Genomic DNA, 21,284 nt, shown 5'->3' with positions numbered 1-21,284 from the left:
AAATTTATGTAAACGATCCCAACAGTAAAAATGCATGATTGGTACACAAAATAATCGTGCAATGCAGGAAAAATAACGACTAGTATCATGTGAGTTTGTACTCACCTGAGTCGTATAGATCCTCCAAAAATCCCTCAGGTGGTTCCACACTCTCCAAATATGTGAAAAGCCTAGCATTAGTTTTACGTTTGAGCTAAAACAAACTCTAACCCTAAAACTCTAGGAATATAGGTTGTTGTCTGAACGTTTGGCCAAACTAAGCGAACGTTCGGGCTCGAGGCTAAACATTCGGCTAGAACGTTCAAGGTAGAAATCCCATCTTGACCAAATAGGTTCCTAAACAAGTTCTAAGGCTACAAGAAGGATTCCTAACATACTCTGGTTCAAAATAACATCACCATGCAACATGAAATACTCTAAACAATAATGAAATACTAAATCATGCTAAAATCAAGGTTAAAACCTAGAAGGACAATATGTCCTCAAAAACTCCAACTAAGCCATGGAATAAAATCTAAGCAGAGTAAACAACTACGTAACACACGATGTAGGTCAAGAAGATTACCTCTCTTAAGCAAGACTTCCAAGGAAAGCTCTCAGCTTCTCTCAAAACTCACTAAAGACTCAAGCGGAGTTTTTTAAGGCTCAAAAGGCAGAATGGGGTTTAGGAGGGTGTGGGAGGGAGGTTTTTATAAGCTTAGAAAAGCCGAGGCTGCTACTGTGACTATCTATAGTGCAACGAACGTTCGGTGCTCCATGGCCGAACATTCGATGTACTATGTGTATAGTGTTTCAGGGTTGTAGGCGTACGTTCGGTCATTGCCCAATGGGTCAAAGTTGGGTCAATGAGCGTTCGGTGTGGTCACCTACCGAACGTTCAGTGTATTGTTTACCCATCAATTTCTTGGTTTTGGTCCCGAACGTTCAGTCAGTGCTAAAAAACTCCCAAAACTTCCCCAAACAAGTCCTAATGACTCGAGAGCCCTTGCTAATCCTTTAACTAAGCTAATCATAGACTAGTAATTACTCGGGACACTACACCCCGCGGGGTCTCGAGCAGGTGTTGGCCAGGTTCCGATGGGGTCTCAAGTGGGTCTGTCAATTTGAGAGTGAGATTCTCAAACTCATAAAATGTTTTATGGTTTTTAAAAATGGAAACTATTTTCCAAAAACTAAAGAAGAATTTTTGATCAAACAGAAAATATTTTTTGTTGACTATTATTTTATGTCGCACCCAACACCCAAAAATACAAGAAACATTTTTCAAAAATCATTTTACGCCGAAATAAACGGAGCCTTAGAATAAGAATTTGAGTATGTTGGAATAATATATAAGTTTGAGATTATATTTAACGAGTTTTATTTATTTCTCTCATAATTTGATTTACTTAAAAGCAAAAAGAAAAACCTGACATTTTAATGGAATCCGTTAAAAATTTGACAACAGATAATAATTTGTTATGCTCCGAAAACATTTTGATGCCACATATTTCCATTAAAAAAAAAAAAAAAAAAACATTGAACAACTAATCTTTTCGGTCCTAACAAAACCTCCCCTTCTGTCACACTAGCCAATAGCCATATTTAGCTTCCAAATTGCATTCCCCTAAACACATCCCCACCCAGTTTTGGTAGCGAAAGCTTCTTCGACCATTCGATTTTTTTTTTTTTTTTTTATTTTTTTTTTCGTCAATTGTAAGAAAATGAGTTCACAACACAAGCCAACTACAAACACGGCTTCTCCCAACCATTCTCTCTCGTTCGATCACATCTCCAATTACTTCTCTCTGCCTCTCAACGACGCCGCTTCCAACCTTGGTCGGTACTCTCTCTCTCTCTCTCTCTCTCTCTATATATATATACGTTGATTTATTCTCATAATATTCCAACTTCATGGGGCAGGTGTCTGTACAAGTGTACTGAAGAAAATTTGTCGCGACAATGGTCTCGATAGGTGGCCTTATAGGAAGGTACTCGAATTACACTTCATGTAACTTTCAGGTTGTGTAAGCTTGTAGTGGAAAACAGCTCTTTTTCATTCATTTGCACATGTTTGAAATATGGGTTGTTAATGACATTACATCTTTTGCCTTTTTGTACCCATAAAAATGGTAGTAAAGGTTCTAATTACTTGAAACCCAATTGTGAGCTTGACGCTTAAATCTAACATACATGTGTATTGGCTTTGATGCCACTTGTTTCACTCAATTGGGTGACTGTCTAATCTAAGCATTGGCTTGCACTTAACGGATCTCGTTTTGGTTCACTCTCCTTCATAATTTAATTGACATTGGCCCAGTTCTCTATATTCTCTTCTGGTGACTAAAAAGTACGGAAATCCCGTTAATGTTTTCAGATTTTTGCAGTTATAGACATAAGCGTTCTGAAGAAAGCTGTAGACCAACTAGTCTTGAGTTATGTATGGATGATAATTCAATGTAAACAATTGGTAAATGATGTTTATGTTATCCATTTATATATCATTTTGTGTGATATGATTTTGAAATGTAATGTAGTTTCTGTCTGGAAAGAGCATTGAAGAAATTAAAAGGAATGCGGCTAGAGAAAGATACAAAGAACTTGCTGAAATGTCAAAGATTGGTAGAGAAAGGTATGATGCTTTGGCAACTTCAGCTATATCATTGACATTACATGTTCATATGAGTTCTTTTAGGTTTCCTTTTGATAAATTACTTTGTGGCCCTTTTTCCCCGTTCATGGGCACAAAGTGCTGCCTGCTGATTATTAGTGAAGAAGCTTATTTGGGCCTTATTTACATGCTTTGAGGTCTACAAAGTTACAATGTAATCCAAACATAAATTGCGAAATGAGGGTAACCATGTGATGGATCATATCCATTTGGGGGAGGGGTGTGTACTCATATGTTTATAGGTATGTATATCAACTTAAAGAAGAAATTAATAACCGCGAAGCACCGATTAGGATTTTCTCAAGGAGAAAGAGTAATCTACTGAACTTACAAAAAAAAAAAAAAAAAAGAGTAATCTACTTTAAATTAACTGATTACAATCAAACAAAGAAATATTATCTTTCAAACTTACTTTGTTGGCTGTTGATATACGTTATGTGACCTTAAAAACATCCAATAGATTGTTTAGTATGCTTACATTTGTCATAAGATATATCTTGTATCTTGTTTCTATTTGTTTCCATGATTTTCAAATTTTTTTTCAACATTTGTGTTTCTGAAATGCTTTTGATTTTGGGATGACTGAATTGCCACATGGAAACAATATATAGCTCCTTGCTGGACAGGGAAATAAATCATTGTATGTATCACAAAATAGAGGGCGGCAATTGAATAACAAGGAGCCTAATCTTATTGCTATAGAGAAAACATAATTATTTCTTTTCCATTCTAATTAAGTCATAGCTACACAGAATCAGCTTGTTGATTTCATTCCATTATATTATCTCTCTATATATTTATCTTTCTGTGTATATATATGTATAGGGTTTGCTATCCCCTGCCCCAACCATGTTGAGAATAGCAACCTTCCTAAATTTTATTGGACTAAAATTGCCCCTTAGACCTTGTTATGATTTGTGTATTTCACCAAAACATTCACTGTCATACATTTCATTCATACACTAGTATTTATAGGATTAATACAATGTTCTAGATTTAGGAAACTTCACACTAGGACATCTCATAGGGAGACACCACAACCTTCTATAATAGAGATTCTGTCCCTTTCTCTCTAACACTCCCCAATAAGTTGGGATTTATATATCATATAAGCTCAGCTTGTAACAAATAAACTCTTGTTGACACAAAGGATTTGTAAACACTCGTGCAGGCTGAAATACCATCAAATCGGTTGAAAAACATGATAACCCAGTTGAAAACACCACAAAACCGGCCATAAAACCACTGAATTGGTTAAAACCGAACTAAACTGATCAAACTATAAGCAAAACGGATGAAAAAACAATATAAACTGGCCGAAGTATGACTAAACCGGCTGAAAACACAACAAAACTGGCCAAAATAGAACTGAATTGACCGAAATATCATCAAACCAGCCGAAATATCACCAAACTGGCTGAAAACCAAACTGAACGGCCAAAAACGAAGCTGAACCTGCCGAAAAAACGTATGAACCGGCTGAGACACAACTAAAACCGACTGGCATTGGTCAAAATAGTGCTAGTAACCAGCCATAATATCCTAGAAAACTCCAAAACCAGCCAAAAACTCGCCATAAACCATTGAAATCCCGTTGAAACCAACAAATCTGCCGAATCGCACCGGAAAACTCAAGCATCGGTTGGAACTTTGCCGGGAAACACCAATGCTGGTTGAAAACTCGTCGGGGGACACGGCAAGGTTCCCTTTCTCTCTAACTCACCTCTTTAAAACTGAGGGCATTTAAGTAATTGTACATATTCTTTTTGCATGAGTTATCTTTTTCTTCTTTTATGTTGTAGTCTATTACCCAAATGCCATCATTTTGAAGAAAAGGAGGGGTAAGTTTTGTGAATAAAAACCGAATACATGCCCATATTTATGTTTGTATGTACTTACCGATTGATTGATTGATTAGGCAAGGAGTTTTGGTCTTGTATCTTTTTATTTTGAACTCTTAAATTATAGTTCGCAAAAAATTTATGTGGTTTCCTTGAAGAAGCATAAAATTTGAATTCTGATGTCCGTTCTTCTTTTTCTGTTGGGGGAAGACAAAATACTTTTATTGTTATTGATTAATTTTGGTATGAAGCTTATCAACTGCTGTTTGGTTCAAATGGTGAAAACATGGCATAAACCCATCTCATTATAACTTTATTTGGCATCTATGTGCTCGAACTTGGGTACAGGTATCAAATGCTGGTAGTATCTAGGATTCCGACTTCCCTAGTGTTGGAAACATAGGATATGTTGACTAGGCCAAACCTTGGATAAAGTATGTGGACATGATTATGAACTAAATAAATGGGCCAAGCATTTAAAATAGTATTTGTGAATATAATAACACAAAAAAGTTTCATATCTATGCTAATATGACCATATAGGATTAGGAAAAGACATAAAAGATGAATACTTTGCATGGAACTTTCAGAAATCAATATGTAGAAGAGGATTTGGTAAAAAAAAAAAAATGGAAACAAGCTTCTCTTTTAGGGAAAGGTTCTTTCTTTAGGTGAGATAACAATGGGAGAAATGTCAGCCAAAGGTTCTACACATATCCAGTGCCCACAACAGTGTTGTGTCCAACATGGTATGACTGCAGAATAGAACAGTCCAAGCAGCATATTTTGGTATTATGGTGAGCTTGATCCAAGATTTGGAATTTGAGGAGGTGATGCTTTTGAGCTTTTTATGGGTTTAATGTCATTGACCTGGGAAGGCTGGGACTATCCAGCAATAAATTATTTTTTTTGATAAGTAATAATGCATTAAGAGCGCAGAGGGGCGCAACCTAAATACACAGGAAGTATACAAGAGAGCGACTAAGTAAGGGAGAAAGAAGAAGAGAACATAAAGAGAAAATCAGAAAAATTGATCACTAAAGGAGCAAGCCAGCCTGCTGTCCATGTGAATAAAGTGTACAAAAAGAAGTGAATAAGATCCTCGAGGTTTCTCGACAAATCCTCGAAGCATCTCGCATTCCTTTCCTTCCAAAGACACCATAGGAGACAAAGGGGAGCCATCTTCCAAACCACGGCACTACTAGTTCTACCTCCCGCCCACCAACTGGCAAACATCTCCATGACGCTTCTAGGCATAACCCAACTCAAGTTAAAGCGAGAGAAGATAACCTCCCACAACTTGCGCGCGACCCCACAATGAAGGAAAAGATGATCCACGGACTCCCCATCCACCTCACACATACAACAACGATTAATCACAACAATACCTCTCTTCCGAACATTATCCAGCGTGAGAGATTTCCCAAGGGCGGCCGACCATGCAAAAAACGCCACTCGCGAAGGAGCCTTAGTACGCCAAATCCTTCTCCACGGGAAGTGGTTAGGCTCCTTAAAGGCAAGCCTCCTGTAGAAAGTATGGACCTCAAACTTCCCTTTACTTGAAGGAATCCACCACATTCGGTCCTCCCCTTCCCCCCGAATCGACGACGAATACAAGAGCGAGAAGAAAGAGGCTAAGGCCACCTCCTCCCAATCATGGATACTACGGGTAAAAGTAACGTTCCAGTGCACCATCCCATTTACACACTCCCGGATATCCGCAATAGAAGCATCCTTGCTGCGGGCAATATTAAAAAGACCTGGAAAAGCATCTTTGAGAGGCGTCTCGCCGCACCAACAATCCTCCCAAAATTTGACCTTCCCCCCCAAACCAGGGACTAATCTGAAGTGGCACCGAAACAACCTCCAAACCCCGCAAATGTGTTTCCATAACCCCACCCCATGCGTTCCACGAGGGACATTTGAATGCCAACCACCCAAACCACCCCATACTTAGCCACCAAGATACTTCTCCACCAAGCTTCTTTCTCATTTGCAAATCTCCATAACCATTTCCCCAAGAGGGCTTGATTGAAAAGGTGCAAGCTCCAAATCCCTAGACCTCCCTCAGCAATCGGAGAACAAACCTCGTGCCAACTGACCAAATGAAACTTAGGCTCATCCTTAAAACCTCCCCATAAAAAATCCCGTTTAATCTTCTCAATGCGATTCACCACGGAAATAGGGATGGGGAACAGAGACAGAAGATAGGTGGGAAGATTGGATAAGGTGCTCTTGATGAGGGTGAGCCTCGCCCCCTTGGACAAATAAGAACGCTTCCAAGAGGCCAACCTTCTATCAATTTTCTCCACCATGTCATCCCAAATAGCCAACTGCTTGAAGGAAGCCCCTAGCGGAAGACCCAGATACTTCAAGGGTAGAGAACTAGTACCACAACCCAAGGGTAGGAAGCCCCTATCCAGCAATAAATTATGAAATCTTATTATAAGTTGCTTCAGAAGTTGAGCTGGATTGCTATCCTTATTCCCATGAAGTCAGGATTTCTTAGGACCAGAATAGGAGGGCATATATCTTAACTATATGCCACCACCTATTGCACTATGGTTTTGATTGATCGTTTATAGATCTTCCAATGGTAGGGGGACGGATCACATGGTCTAATCGACGTGCAAGGTCCAAGCTTGATAGATTCTTGATATCTATTGATTGGGAGGAATATTTTCCAAAGGTATGTCAGAAGAGGCTGCCTAGGGTACTATTGGACCATTTCCCAATGATGTTGGAGTGTGGAACAGGAAGAAGGGGTCGAATACCTTTTCGGTTTGAGAACATGTGGTTACAAGCAGAGGGTTTTGTGGAGCAGGTAAAGAGATGGTGGGAATGTTATTACTTTGAAGCAAGTTATGTGTTGGCTCAAAAATTGAAAGCTATGAAAGGCGATCTCAAAAAATGGAATGTGGAGGTGTTTGGAGACATAGGAAAACGCAAAAAGGAGTTGGAGGAGGAATTGGGTGAGTTGGATCGTATTGTAGAAAGTAGAGAGTTAACGGAGGAGGAGATAATTAAGCGAGATGAGTGTTCTCAAAACCTAGAGAGGACTCTATTTTAAGAAGAGGTGAGTTGGAGACAGAAATCTAGGGCATTGTGGTTGAAAGAGGGAGATCGGAATACAAAGTTTTTCCATAGGTTGGCCAACTCGCATAGGCGAAATAACACAGTTGCTGCAATGATGGTGGATGGGAATTGGACCGAGGATCCACAATTATACAAGATCATATAGTGCACTTTTATAAAACACTGTATTCTGAACAGTATCAGGGGAGACCAACCAGGCTTTTAGCTCCAATGATGGAAAATATTAATTCCATTGATGATGGGGAGAGAGTATGGATGGAAGGAGAGTTTGAGGAAGAAGAAGTTTGGGAGGTGGTGAGGAAGTTGAAGGGCGATAAAGCACTCGGACCTGATGGCTTTTCTATGGCATTTTTTTAGAAATGTTGGGAGGTGGTCAAGAAGGACATGATGGCAGTTTTTAATGAATTTCATGAGGAAAATTTTAGAGGAGTTTTAATGCTACATTTGTGGCACTTATTCCAAAGAAAGCTAGAGCGGTGGAGATCAAGGATTTTCGCCCTATTAGTCTTGTAAGTGGGGTGTATAAAATAATTTCGAAGGTTTTGGTTAGTCGTTTGAACTCAGAGTTGGGGAAGCTTGTGTCTCACACACAAAATGCACTTGTACCAGGTAGGCAAATTTTGGATTCTATCTTAATGGCGAATGAATGTGTGGATAGCCATATTCGTTCTGGGGAGCCTGGTCTTATATGCAAGTTGGATTTGGGGAAGGCTTATGATCATGTCAATTGGGACTTTTTATTATACATGTTAGAGAGATGCGGTTTTCGGGAAAGGTGGAGAGGTTGGATTCATCACTATGTCTCCACGGTACGTTTTTCCGTGCTCATTAATGGAACACTTGCAAATTTCTTTAGTAGCTCTCGAGGAGTAAGGCAAGGGGATCCTTTGCCCCCCTTATTATTTGTGGTGGTGATGGAGGCGTTTAGCAGAATGATGAATGTTGCGGCGTAGAGAGAGCTCTTGTCCGGATTTTCGGTGGATTCGCGGCATCTTGAGGTAATGGAAGTGTCACATTTATTATTCACAGATGACACACTTATCTTTTGTGAACCAAAGGTGGACCAACTTCGTAATTTGAGGTGTTTGCTGTTGTGTTTTGAAGCGGTTTCGAGGTTGAAAATAAGCTTGGCAAAGTCAGTGATTGTTCCTATAGATGAGGTGGGAGATGTGGAAGGTTTGTCAAGTATACTTGGATGTGGAGTGGAATCGATGCCGTTGACGTATTTGGGGTTACCTTTGGGCGCTCTTTATAAGGATCCATCTATATGGAATAAGGTCATTGAGAAGATGGAGACTAAGTTGGCAGGGTGGAAGCGAATGTATTTATCCAAGGGTGGTAGACTGACATTGATTAAAAGTACGCTTTCTAATATACCCTCGTACTATCTTTCTTTGTTTCAAATCCCAGTGAGAGTGGCGAAGCACATAGAAAAAAATACAAAAAAATTTCTTGTGAGGAGGTGTAGGTGATGAATTCAAGTTTCATTTGATAAACTGGTCCAAGGTTTGCATGACTACAGAGGAGGGGGGATTAGGGGTAACAAATTTGATTCAGTTCAATCGTGCGTTGTTAGGTAAATGGTTGTGGAGGCTTGCCAATGAGGGAGAGACTTGGTGGAGGAGATTAGTGGAGGTGAAATATGGTATGATGAGGGGTGGTTGGTGTTCCACGGAGGTAGAGGATCTTATGGGGTGGGAGTATGGAAATGTATTCGAAGGGGGTGGGATAATTTTAAACAGCATGTGCAGTTTGAGGTTGGAAATGGTTCTCGAGTATTATTTTGGCAGGATGTGTGGTGTGGGGAGTTACCATTCAGGACTGTGTTTCCCGCTTTGTTTAATATAGCATGTGCAAAGGAGGCATGGGTGGAGGAGAATATGGATACAGTAAATGGTGCTATTCATTGGAATGTAATGTTTATTCGACCTGTTCATGATTAGGAACTGGAAGAGGTTTCACGATTTTTCGAATTGCTGTATTCCCAACAGGTTAGGCATGGTGGGGTGGATAAAATTTGTTGGATTCCCTCAAAGAGAAAGAATTTTGAGGTGAAGTCATACTATAAGGTGAAGGTTAATTCGGAACCGGTGGATGGCCCTTGGAAGATTATTTGGAAGAGTAAAGCTCCTCCGAGAGTGGCTTTTTTCTTGTGGACGGCGGTGTTGGGGAAAATACTAACGATGGACAACTTACGTAAGATGAACATTATAGTGACAGAATGGTGTTGTATGTACAAGAAGAGTGGTGAATCTACTGATCATATACTATTGCATTGCAAAGTTGCTATAGAGGTTTGGAATATGGTTTGCCAGCTGTTTGGTGTTAAGTGGGTGATGTCGAGTAGGGTGAAAGAATGCTTGGGAAGTTGGAGAGGACAAAGGGGTAATCGTATAGTTTTGTAAATCTGGAGAATGGCTCCTTTATGTGTAATATGGTGCTTATGAAGAGAAAGGAATGCACAGAATTTTGAGGACTGTGAACTTGGAATTATAGAGTTGAAGAAAAAGGTGCTTCAAACACTTTTCTCTTGGAGAGTTTTGTGGCATTCTTTGCAAGTTTCAACGTTTGCGGAATTTCTAGATTTATGTGCGTCATTTTCAAATAAAAAGTTTGTATGTGTGGGCTCATTTTGTACACTTCCTGTGTACATGAGTTGCACCCCTTGCGCTTTTAATAAATTGATATTACTGATAAAAAAAATTTTGGTCTACCTTTACCTTTCTATATTACTGGGTTGGGGTAATTTTTATAACCATCCTAAAGATTGGTTGGGTGGGTGCCTTGAGCCCTAATTTTATAGGTAGTTCATGGAAGAGCATTATTAGCATGCGATCATCCTGCCTGCAGGTTGCCTTCTTTCGATGGCCTGCATCTTTAGGAAGAATTTTTACTGTGGATAATTTAATTAAGGGGAAAACAATTTGTAATTCGTTGGTGCTGTATGTTCAACTTAAATCACTTGATCACCTTTTTCTTCTCTGTTCAGTTGCCCAGCAGTTGTGATCTTTGATATTTGTTTTGTTTAGTATCTTGGGTTGTGCCCTATCTGTAATGGAGCTCTTGGACTGTTGGAGAAGAACAGTTGGCAAAGAAAGATATAGTGTTGCTTTTAGGGCAGTTCCATGACTCCTGATTTTCTATAGTGAGCCTAATGGGCGAGCTTTTGATGGGATTGAGCTTTCTGCTGACAAGCTTAAGATGTGACTCCTTAGGTCTATGTACTTGTGGCTCTCAGTTCAACAAACTTTTGAATCTTCTAAGTCCTTTTGGGATTACCTTGATGATTCTTCTCAGCTAGGCCATTGCCCTCTCCTGTTTTCTTTTAATTAATTCTTTTAACTATCTACTGTAATTTTTTTCTTCATATCATTGTTTTCTTGGTTTATACCTTCTCAGAACATTACAAATTATAGCTTCCACATTAGTTGTTTTATATGGTAACTCAACAACTTGTGTTGATTATTTGTATTTTATCTTGACATTTGAATTTCCGCTTGCTGACGTTATGAACTATGAAGAAATCCTGTCGTGTCTGTCTGATTATTCTCATTTTGAATGCAGTGGCTCACAACAACCAAACAGCGACATGACTAAATTACAAGGTGCCACACTTCCTCATAATTTGCAACAGCAAGGAGCCAAGAATATCCAAAATGTGCGGCCCCAGAATTTGCTTGGCATCAGCTTGCCAAAAGGAATTACAATCTTGGATGAATTTAAATATGGATACCCATCAGATGGCTTATCAACTGCCTCAAACAAATGGTGGGGAAGTAGCAGCCCTGTTGGTTGTGAGGGCATATTTGGAGATGGAGCTGAGACCAATGAAAATGAGAAACATCAATCTGAGGAAATGGTAGCTGATAGTTCCGATATAGTAACAGTGGACAAAGAGAACCATGAAGGTGGGAAAGAAGGTTGCAAAATTGCTTCCCAAGGGATGGGTTTATTGACAACTGTGAGAAAAAGAACTATGGAAGAAGGACGAGAAGCACTTAAGCTTGGTGTTTTTCGAGGCTGTGGTATAAACAAGGTAGGAAAGAGAGAGAGAACTTTGCTTCTACGAATATTCAAGTCTTCGTTGCCAAAGCGGTGGATAAATGGCTCCTCTTAAATCATGTGTTGACTGCTCAATCTTAAAGTCAAGTCATGAGGTACTAGTTTATGTTTTTTCTTGTTTCTTTATGAAAACTGATAATTCCATAATTCCAATTATGCGAAATGAAGGCCATATTCCATAATTCCAATTATGAAAACTGATACCTGACTCTATGAAGGCCATATTCCATCACCAACAGATCTCTCCAACCCTTTTCCTTTGTAAATGTAAAAGCCTGTTGAGATTGGGATTTGAACCCAATGATCTCTCAGGTCAATTGGACTAGAACCAAGCAACATGATAGCAGAAATTTGATGGAAAGTGAGGTGCTAAAAGACCAAAATACCCTTAATCAGCTGGAGTTGTAGTAAATTAAAATCTGCCCCTAATTACCAAAATAACATTAACTAGGAAATGATAACCCATTTTAAAAATTATATATGACTTGACCCATTTTGATGCTGCATGTGAGCCATAAAAAATAAACCCTGGAAATCTATGAAGTTTCCAAGTAACAGAAAATCAGTCTTCCATGGCTGCATCATTAGTTGAGTTGCGTGGAGTCGCCTCTAACTCCGAAAAAAGAACTTGTGATTGGACGGAGTTGCATGGAGCTTTGTTTGGAAGATTATCCCTCCATGCTTTTGTTCTGAACTTTTGATGTTACTGACCAAGATGAGCCTGGTGTTGCATTTACATGCCTGGGCTGACTAATTTTTACCTTGTGTGTTTTTGTTTCTGTTTTTCTTAAGGGTTAGATCACAGATGCTATTTCCTGATTGAATTTCATTCTCCTTTCCCAGCTATGAATTGCAAAGAACCTTGAGAAGATCCATGGATGTATGTGTTCTTGCATATGGAAGATTTGAAGATACTTCTCTTCCATTAGGTTACAGTATATTTTGTGCTCATCTACCGACAATGGTGCTATTGTTGCTAATGTATTTATTTCAAGCATGAAAATGGTACTTTTTGTCTCCATCTGTACTTGTATTTGGAAGGGATTATCCTGTTAGATGCAAAAGTGGATTGGTTAATTTCTTGTATGAACTGACTAACTGGTTTTTGATTATGGTTTACCCAAATTTTGTGTTTGTGTCAACCCTAGTGATAATTATGAGTTAAATTATATTTTTATTCTACGATGCTGACGTAATAATTCTATATAATTTTGTGTACCAATAAAGAGCCCTATCACAATTGCTTGTCTGAGAGTATGAGAGAGCGGCAAAAAATAGTGTACACTGATGAGAAGTTTAAACAATTTTACGTCCCATGAAGGTTATTTTCCTTGGTCAGCTGAAAATATTTTGAGGTTAACTAATATTTTACGCCATGTCAAACACTAAAAAAAATGAGAAAAAAAAAAAAAAAAAAAAACCCTTTTTTAGAAAACATTTTGCGCTTAAAACAAAGGGGGTTAAATAAAACTTTGTGCAAACTTTTTATATAATATAATATAATGAAAGAAATTTATTATATGATTGAGTAGAATATTTAAAACAATTTTCTCTATTACCCCACCTATCTGTTTAGTCTTTAACAAAGTGATATTCTCAATCTCATCTAAAAAAATCACGCGGACTTCTTCTATTGGGCATAGACAAACCAATCCATAATGCAAAGATGAAAGTGGTCCACAAGAAATTTATTAAACAAAAGTGGTGGAGAGGAGACTGCCAACTAGGAAAGATATTCATATGAAAATCTCGCACTTCATTTTCACCAATGGGAGAAAGAGATAAAGATATCATTAAGATAAGAACCCCCACCATCTCTATTACTATAAATATGTATATATCTACACAGCTAAGTTCATAGAAACCCTCCACTCTCCAGTCTCTTCCCCCTCATATTTCTTAGAAGCTCTCTTTTCAAAGCAATGGCTACTTCAACAATGGCCCTCTCCTCCCCTTCTCTAGCTGGCCAAGCTGTCAAGCTCACTCCCTCATCCTCTAGCCTCCTTGGTGAGGGCAGAGTGAGCATGAGAAAAACAGCGGGCAGGCCCAAGCCCGTCTCATCCGGAAGCCCTTGGTATGGGCCAGACCGTGTCAAGTACTTGGGCCCTTTCTCAGGTGAGCCCCCGTCCTACCTCACAGGAGAATTCCCTGGTGATTATGGTTGGGACACCGCCGGGCTGTCCGCCGACCCAGAGACGTTTGCTAAGAACCGTGAGCTCGAGGTGATCCATTCGCGATGGGCCATGCTTGGAGCTCTTGGTTGCGTTTTCCCCGAGCTCTTGTCCCGTAACGGGGTCAAGTTCGGTGAAGCTGTTTGGTTCAAGGCCGGGGCCCAGATATTTAGCGAAGGTGGGCTGGACTACTTGGGGAATCCAAGCTTAGTCCATGCTCAAAGCATTTTGGCTATTTGGGCCACACAAGTGATCCTAATGGGCGCAGTCGAGGGTTACCGTATTGCCGGTGGGCCGCTCGGTGAGGTGACCGACCCAATATACCCAGGAGGAAGCTTTGACCCATTGGGCCTTGCTGATGATCCAGAGGCTTTTGCTGAGCTCAAGGTGAAGGAGCTTAAGAATGGGAGATTGGCCATGTTTTCCATGTTTGGGTTCTTTGTTCAGGCTATTGTGACTGGAAAGGGACCATTGGAGAACCTGGCTGACCACTTGGCTGACCCTGTTAACAACAATGCCTGGGCATATGCCACCAACTTTGTCCCTGGGAAGTGAGAGACTAAAAGTAATTGTATGTGAACTTGGATTGTTGCTGCGTGTTAGTGATGTAAGCCAATGGAGAAATGTATGTAAATTTTGTGAACTTGGGTACTATTTTCTTTCCTTTCAGTGTTGAATTTAATTAATCAAATGTTTTCTATGCCGTGCTAAACCTTACCTTAATCTCACGATCATCATCTATATGGCCTTGCCTTCTCCCCCACAATCTCACCAATTGAAATTTCAAGGTGAATATATATATATATGTCACCTAATCTAGGCTGATTTTGGGGGACTCTACTCCATCCCGATGAATTTCACACTCACATCCGAAAAGAGGAAAAAATGGGAGTCTTTATCTAAAGAAATGACTTGAGATGGGTCGCACACCCGGCACACATGTTTTGGTCATGTGTCCCTCCCGTGCATATTGGTGTGTTTAAAACCAATTGAGCAATGCTATATATCACATTTTTATTCATAACTATTTTATAATATTAACGTGATAGTTTCAATCAATGGTTAAATTATTATTATTATTAATATTTAAACAATTATTAATTCAAATGTTGATTAAAATTGTCGCGTGAGCATTATAAGATAGTTGTGTTCAAATACCTTTCATTGACAAAATCTCATATTCTCGGTTTATTTTTTCTTTTTCTCTTTAGGGTTATTAGGAAAAATTTTATTGATCAGAAGTCAAAACATACCATACGTCCATACCGCTTAGATTTAGAAGCATATGAAGCAAAAAAAACCTAAGAATTACAAAAGAGAATAGGTGAAATAATATCATTATTATTATTATTATTTTGTGCATAAAATCTTGTATCACTTGTGAATACTCCGAAGTAAAAGATCACCTGAACAAAATTTAGTTGGAAATTAAACACTAAATTTGGCCTTCATAACCACAAGCAAATTAGCACATACCAATAAAATTACCATGGGATGAATGGAGATAATATATGTATTAAATTTATTAATGGGAAATATTACCATGTGATGAATGGAGATAAGAGTATATATGTATTAAATTTATTAATGGGCAATATGGCCAAAGTCTTGTATGTTAAAAAGTCACTGGTTCTAGAAATCTCTAACTTAATGTACTACGTAATGAAGTCTTTCATTTTTTTTTCTTTTTTCTAATAGATGATGCCTTTTGGTTGTTGTAACGGATGGATTTATAAGAGTAATTTAAAGGTAGGAGGAAGCAAACGAGGCTTAAGACAGTACATATTTAATGGTCAGGATTTAAAGTTATTACATCTAACGGGGTATATAACGTCATATTATCTAATTTTTTTAAAAGATGTGTTAACATTAACATCATGTACATAGATGCATTAATTTTAAATCTTGACAAGCACTTACATCTGGCTCAACAAATATTTAGTAAAAAACATATTTTTCTCTTTTAGCTACCCACTTTTTTAAAGTATTTATATTCGGCTCAACATTTTAGGTATTCACTTTCACTTTTCCAATTAAAACATTATTTCTTTATCTACTTTCCTTATTCCCAAGGAAGAGAGATAACAAGATTATCTTTTTTTTAGGCAAAAGTCTACATACCCGCCTCAAACTATCACTCAATTGGCAATGTTTCTTCTAAACTTTTAATTGCGACAATGTCATCTCTAAACTACCAGAAAAATGACAATGTTCCCCTTAAGGCCAGCAAAAAGACTAGTTTTGTATCAACTTCAATGGTTTTGTAAATGTGAACAACTTGTAATTTCTCCTTCTTCTATAGTGCATGATTTCTTAAGTTTGGCTGCTCCGCAGTGGTTTTTACTTTCAAAAAGTTCTTCAAAAGTTTTCACTTCGTTACCAAAATATATGTCTCTTTGATTTACCGTTTTACATATTCTGTTAATTGATTGTTGCATGCTTCTTATTTTTAAGTCTGTATTATTTTTGATAAACACCTATTCACCCCCTTTTAAATGTATTTTGGAGTGTAGTTTATATTTTCAATAAGAAATGAGACAACACTTAGCAAAAAATTAATGTTTACTTTTACAAATGTTAGTGAAAGAATCAGGATGAAGCACATGGATACGTGTAATTAAATTTGAGAGTTTTTCGCAAAAATTAGATGGAATCATATGTGTGACATTTTTGTTCCAAGTAATTGAAGTCTTGGTTTAATCTTAAGCTACCATTGACTTTGTTAGGAATTTGAAATTCTCTCACTAAATGAATGTTTAAATTGAAAGATACCTTCTTAGAGCATTCTCAATGGAAAAGCTAAATGTTACTTTTATCTAAAATGACTTTTCAAATGTTTAAAAACCCCCTACATTGGATTAGCCAAAAGAAAATATAAAATAAATATTTGATTGGAAAAGCTAAAAAAAGAAGAAGCTAAATGTAGCAGCACTTTTCAAGGAAACTATTTTATTTTTCATTGTTTCTCTCACATATTTTCTCTTTTTCCCAAATATTTTCCTACTTTTTCTTTGCACGTTCTCTTTGTTCCAAAACTTTTTCCATTTTTCCTCTCACATATTCTCTTTTTTCTAGAACTTTTATTACTTTTAATAATATTTTAATAGAATAGATAGAAATATAGCTAATCAAATGTAGATGCATTTAAAAATGGCTTAGCTAAACTAGATAAAAGTAAATTTTAAAAAGCCATTTTATATAAAAATATGACTCCTCTATTGAGAATGCTCTTATATGCGTATGAATGATGATACCACTATTTGACTAAACCTTCACAATCTAGGGGAGAATTGTGATAAATCTTGTACATTGTGAAATCCCAAAAAAGCAGGTTTGTGCTTTAAGTAATTTTGTCCCGCATGGAAAAACTACAAAACTTTTTATGTGTATTTAAAGTGTCACACATCCCATCAAATAAACATGAGATCATTTATAGACACGTGGCACTAGAACACATGAACACGTGTGCCTATTGTGTGATATAATGTGTTGTTTTGTTGGCACACTTGGATGCGTGCCACGTGCGTTCTTTCTAACACGTAAATAATTGATTTATGAAGACAACTATTTTTTGAAATGCTATGGATTAAAAGGTGCAACCTAAAAGTCATTTTCTTTTTAGAAAGGTCCCAATTCAAATGAAGACTCACCACTTTTCAATTGAACATCTGTAAATTAAGGGCCAAAAATATATGCAATTAATAAACTATCTCTCATTTATTTTTTTTTGTCAAATACACAATTTTGTAAGAAAAAAATTTAGAATTTTTATCCAGAGTTAATAACTTTATTGTATTTTAGAGGTAAAATGTTTGCAACTTTGCAACATACTCTTCTAAGTAGGGCAATTACCACCTTAAAATAATGTTTTAGATGCAACCCCTCCTACTGGTAGGATTAGATCAATTAGCATCGAACTATATCTTTTGTTAAAACAGTTTCCGATATGGTGACCTACAAGTGCAATTTAGAGATCTTCTACGCTCCTCCAATCTGCAAGAGCAAAAGGTTAAGAGAATACACCGGGGATGTTTCTGGTGGATCATCCTTTGATGCTAAAGTTAGGTTTCTCCTTTTGATACTTCTAGACTCAGGAAAAATATTGCGTACCTTAGGATTCGTTGTGTGAACACATTTATAGACTAGGTCGTAAGGCGCTAAAGATGGTAATCGAGCTAGCAATCCGGGATCCGGGAGTAATTGGCGAGTGAATTAATGATCTGATCTTCTGACCGTTATGGGCTAATTGTAACCGCCTTGATAATTAATGTATATCTCGTGAATAGCTTGTAACCGCCCCGATAGTTAATGCGCATCCCGTAGATGGCGTCTTGCGCATCTCATGAGCAATAAATATGTTGCTTCCGACTATGTTGCTCGGTCATTGCTACAAGTTCGGTTGGCAACTTGTCCCGAGCTTCCTTCATGCATTCCTTATCATTTGCACCCGTGAGTTGTGAACACCCGACTATGCACTCCCAAGACACACCCGACTATGTTTTCCTGAGGTAGTACGAGTCTTTGATGGTGCCAACCCCCTATGGGTTCTGGGCTTCGGTGATGTCTATGTCTATATTCATGGACCTTTATAACCCGGGCCCATGGGCTTGGGCCCTATAAAATATGTGTAACATTTTTAGTCATCTTTGTTTCTGATCCTTCTCTCAAAGTTCCATTTTATTTTTTATTACTGTTTCTCCTCAATTTTCTCAACCCAATACCATTAATGGCACAACCATAGAAGAGGAAAAACCCTAAAATGAGAAGGGAAGATTGTCTAGTTGCTGAAAGCTTTCCTACTGATGTTTGTATGTTTGTAACTAGGGCATGAGGAGGGGAGTTTAGTGAGGTTAGAAAATTTACATAACAACATTAATCACTACATTAATACATGTACTTCCCCTCAAATTTTTTTTTTTTTTTTTAATTTCTTTATTAATTAATTTATAGGGAATTTACAAAATGGCCCTTCAACCTAATATGATTCAATCACAAATCCCTGGTCCATCTAACTTGAAAATACCTCACTAGCTACACTAATTACATCTTCATTTACTCGTACCTACTATATAATGGAGGAAAAAACATCTCAACACCAATATATAGTACAACAGAAGGCAATATAATAAAAATAAAAAATTTGCAAAATTTTTCTGAACTTTTACTCGTTTTGACACTACACTCCAAAGTTCAAAAACTTTCAATTAAGGGTATCGAGTTGTCAATTATCCCATTCTGTTAGGATTTTTCATTAAATCTTATCAAAATTTTCAAAATACCCGCATATAAATTTTCAATATATATATAAGTAAATGCCTGAATTTCTACAAGTTTTTATTTTTATTTTTTATAATAAGAAACAAAGGTATTTTAAAAATTTTAACAGAAAATGATAACGGAATTGAAAAATTAAAAGTTTGATACTCTTAATTGAGAGTTTTTGAACTTCGTGAAGTACAATTTCAAAACCCGTGAAAGTTCATGGGAGTTTTCTAAAATTTTCGATATAAAAAAAAAAAAAAATTTAATATACTACTATATAACTGTCATACAATTTGTTAATGTGACCGTGACAATTAAAAAAAAAAAAAGACTCATTTTACAAGGTTTTCTTCCAGTTGCAAGGTTTTTTGTATTTATATTTGCTGTAGTTAAATGTCTGCAACAACATATAGTAGTGCATAAGAAAAGACGAAAGAAATGAGAAGAAAGAACCTGATTCTGTTTTCCCCTTTTTTCTCGTTTAATGGGAAGTATCCATGGACAGTAGCAATTCAAGGTTGTGTTGATTTGTGTGCTCATATCCATTTATTTCTTCAAAAAGGTATCTGCATCTCATTTTGCTTCACCAACTTATCCTTAAGCTGGGGGAAGCACAAAAACATTCCTCCCAATATTGAATAAAACATTCTTTTAATATTTTATACTTTATAAGCTTTTACCCAAAAGAGGTGAAGAGAAGGAAATGTGATAGAGAGATTGATAGAGAGATAAGAGTTTTTAATCGAATTTTTAATTTATTCCAATTATTCAATTTCGTTATAATTTTTCGTTAAATCTTGTCAAAATGCTTAAAATACTTTATTTTTATTTTTACTTTTATAAAAACAAATTGCAAAGATACTTTTTTTACAATAAATAAATGTCTGAATCTTTACAATTTTTTTATATTAAAAAAAAAGATGGGTATTTTGGGCATAGAATCCTTATGGAATGGTGCAATTGAAAGAAATTAAAAGTTTTATATCCTTAATTAAAAGTTTTTAAACTTTAGAAGGTAATGTCAAAACAAGTGAAAATTCAAGAAGATTTTTTTTAAATTTTTTTCCTAATTTATAAAAATATATTGAATTTAAGACCACTTAAAACACATAATGTCAATTGATAACGTAAAATAAACGCGATAAGGAGTAGCACGCCTACTGAAGTTTAAGCACATGATTTAGAATGATCGGATGTCTAGGATTGGCCATTTGGGGGGAGGGGCGGAACTACGTGGTGGCTTAGAGTGATTATGTTTTTAAAAATGCTCCTATAACTCCTTTAAAAACAAACTTTTACCCCTAATTGTTTTATATTATTTCAAAAAATTATAGTTTGGGCCTTCCAAGTGGGGCCTATGAAATGTGCATGAGTAGGCTTCTTTTCCATCACACTAAACATATCGTTAAACTTTCAATTAGTGTAAATGAAAGAGGAGATTGAAAAGAAATTGGTTGGGAGAATACTTTAATCAAAAGTTATGCTTCAAATCAAAGCCTTTCTTTTTTTTCTTTTTTTCTTTTTGGTTTCTCTCCTCCATTGGAGGCTTTTTCTGACTCCAAGACATGATGATATTCAAGAAAGGCACATCTGTTTTTCTGAACATTATTAATTTAATATTACAAGTTCTGAGAGTCGGGTTTTGTCAAGTTCTATTGGCCAAAATACCCCTTGTAACCGTTGGAACTAAACGAATTTGTCATAGTTTTTTAATATTTTTATTTTTGAAAAGAAAAAAAAATAACAAACCCAAGCCATTTTTCCATACAATTATTAAATATATTTTCCGAGTGAACTTAGTTTTGACTTCAATATTAAATGCTCTATCTCTTTCTCTCGCATTCTCCAATGTATCATTAAAGAAAATGATTAAAAAGGTTCGTATTTATGAAAGCAAAAACTGTACAATCCCATCAATTGTTATTTTTTTTTTTTCTGACACGATAATGCTATGTTGTTGATAATGGTATTTAAAATGGCTTGTATGTAAAAAATAAAAATAAAAGATATTGGATTAAGTGCCGTAATAAAAATTACAATAATGTGCTATAGCATTTGTTAATGGTTCATATTTAATTTCAAATTCAACAAGAGGCAAGAGAGATTCCACTTATAGTTATAAGGGATAAATGCAAAATCGGTTCTTGTGGTTGGTCTAAATTACAAACTACTATATATGGTATAAAAAATAATTTATAGGTT

At 36.7% G+C, this 21,284-nt stretch overlaps 1 protein-coding gene and 1 pseudogene across 2 annotated transcripts; both read left to right on the top strand.

Annotated features, from left to right (window-relative positions):
* Window positions 1-1,597: 1,597 nt before the first annotated feature.
* LOC132181298 (uncharacterized) lies at window positions 1,598-12,791 on the top strand. Of its 2 annotated transcripts, XM_059594457.1 has the most exons (6): window positions 1,598-1,818; window positions 1,903-1,970; window positions 2,357-2,419; window positions 2,517-2,611; window positions 11,152-11,744; window positions 12,493-12,791. In XM_059594457.1, the coding sequence occupies exons 1-5, from the start codon at window positions 1,704-1,706 to the stop codon at window positions 11,702-11,704; spliced, it is 894 nt and encodes a 297-aa protein (XP_059450440.1). In that variant the 5' UTR covers window positions 1,598-1,703; the 3' UTR covers window positions 11,705-11,744; window positions 12,493-12,791. The 2 variants fall into 2 exon arrangements, with proteins under 2 accessions (XP_059450440.1, XP_059450441.1); XM_059594458.1 differs by lacking the exon at window positions 2,357-2,419 and having other exon boundaries at window positions 1,601-1,818.
* Window positions 12,792-13,507: 716 nt separating this feature from the next.
* On the top strand, window positions 13,508-14,483 carry LOC132182292 (chlorophyll a-b binding protein of LHCII type 1-like; annotated as a pseudogene).
* Window positions 14,484-21,284: the final 6,801 nt, after the last annotated feature.

Source organism: Corylus avellana, chromosome ca5 (assembly GCF_901000735.1).
Source record: "Corylus avellana chromosome ca5, CavTom2PMs-1.0".
Lineage (NCBI taxonomy): Eukaryota > Viridiplantae > Streptophyta > Magnoliopsida > Fagales > Betulaceae > Corylus > Corylus avellana.
Note: the sequence above shows the minus strand (reverse complement) of the source record. Positions and strands in the feature narration are given on the sequence as shown.

Bases quoted from the DNA above. Each gene is read 5' to 3' on its own strand.
- LOC132181298 (XM_059594457.1), top strand. From the start codon at position 1,704: ATGAGTTCACAACACAAGCCAACTACAAACACGGCTTCTCCCAACCAT. The intron at 1,819-1,902 runs GTCGGTACTCTC...TTCATGGGGCAG, and splicing joins CGACGCCGCTTCCAACCTTG to GTGTCTGTACAAGTGTACTG. The intron at 1,971-2,356 runs GTACTCGAATTA...TAATGTTTTCAG, and splicing joins ATAGGTGGCCTTATAGGAAG to ATTTTTGCAGTTATAGACAT.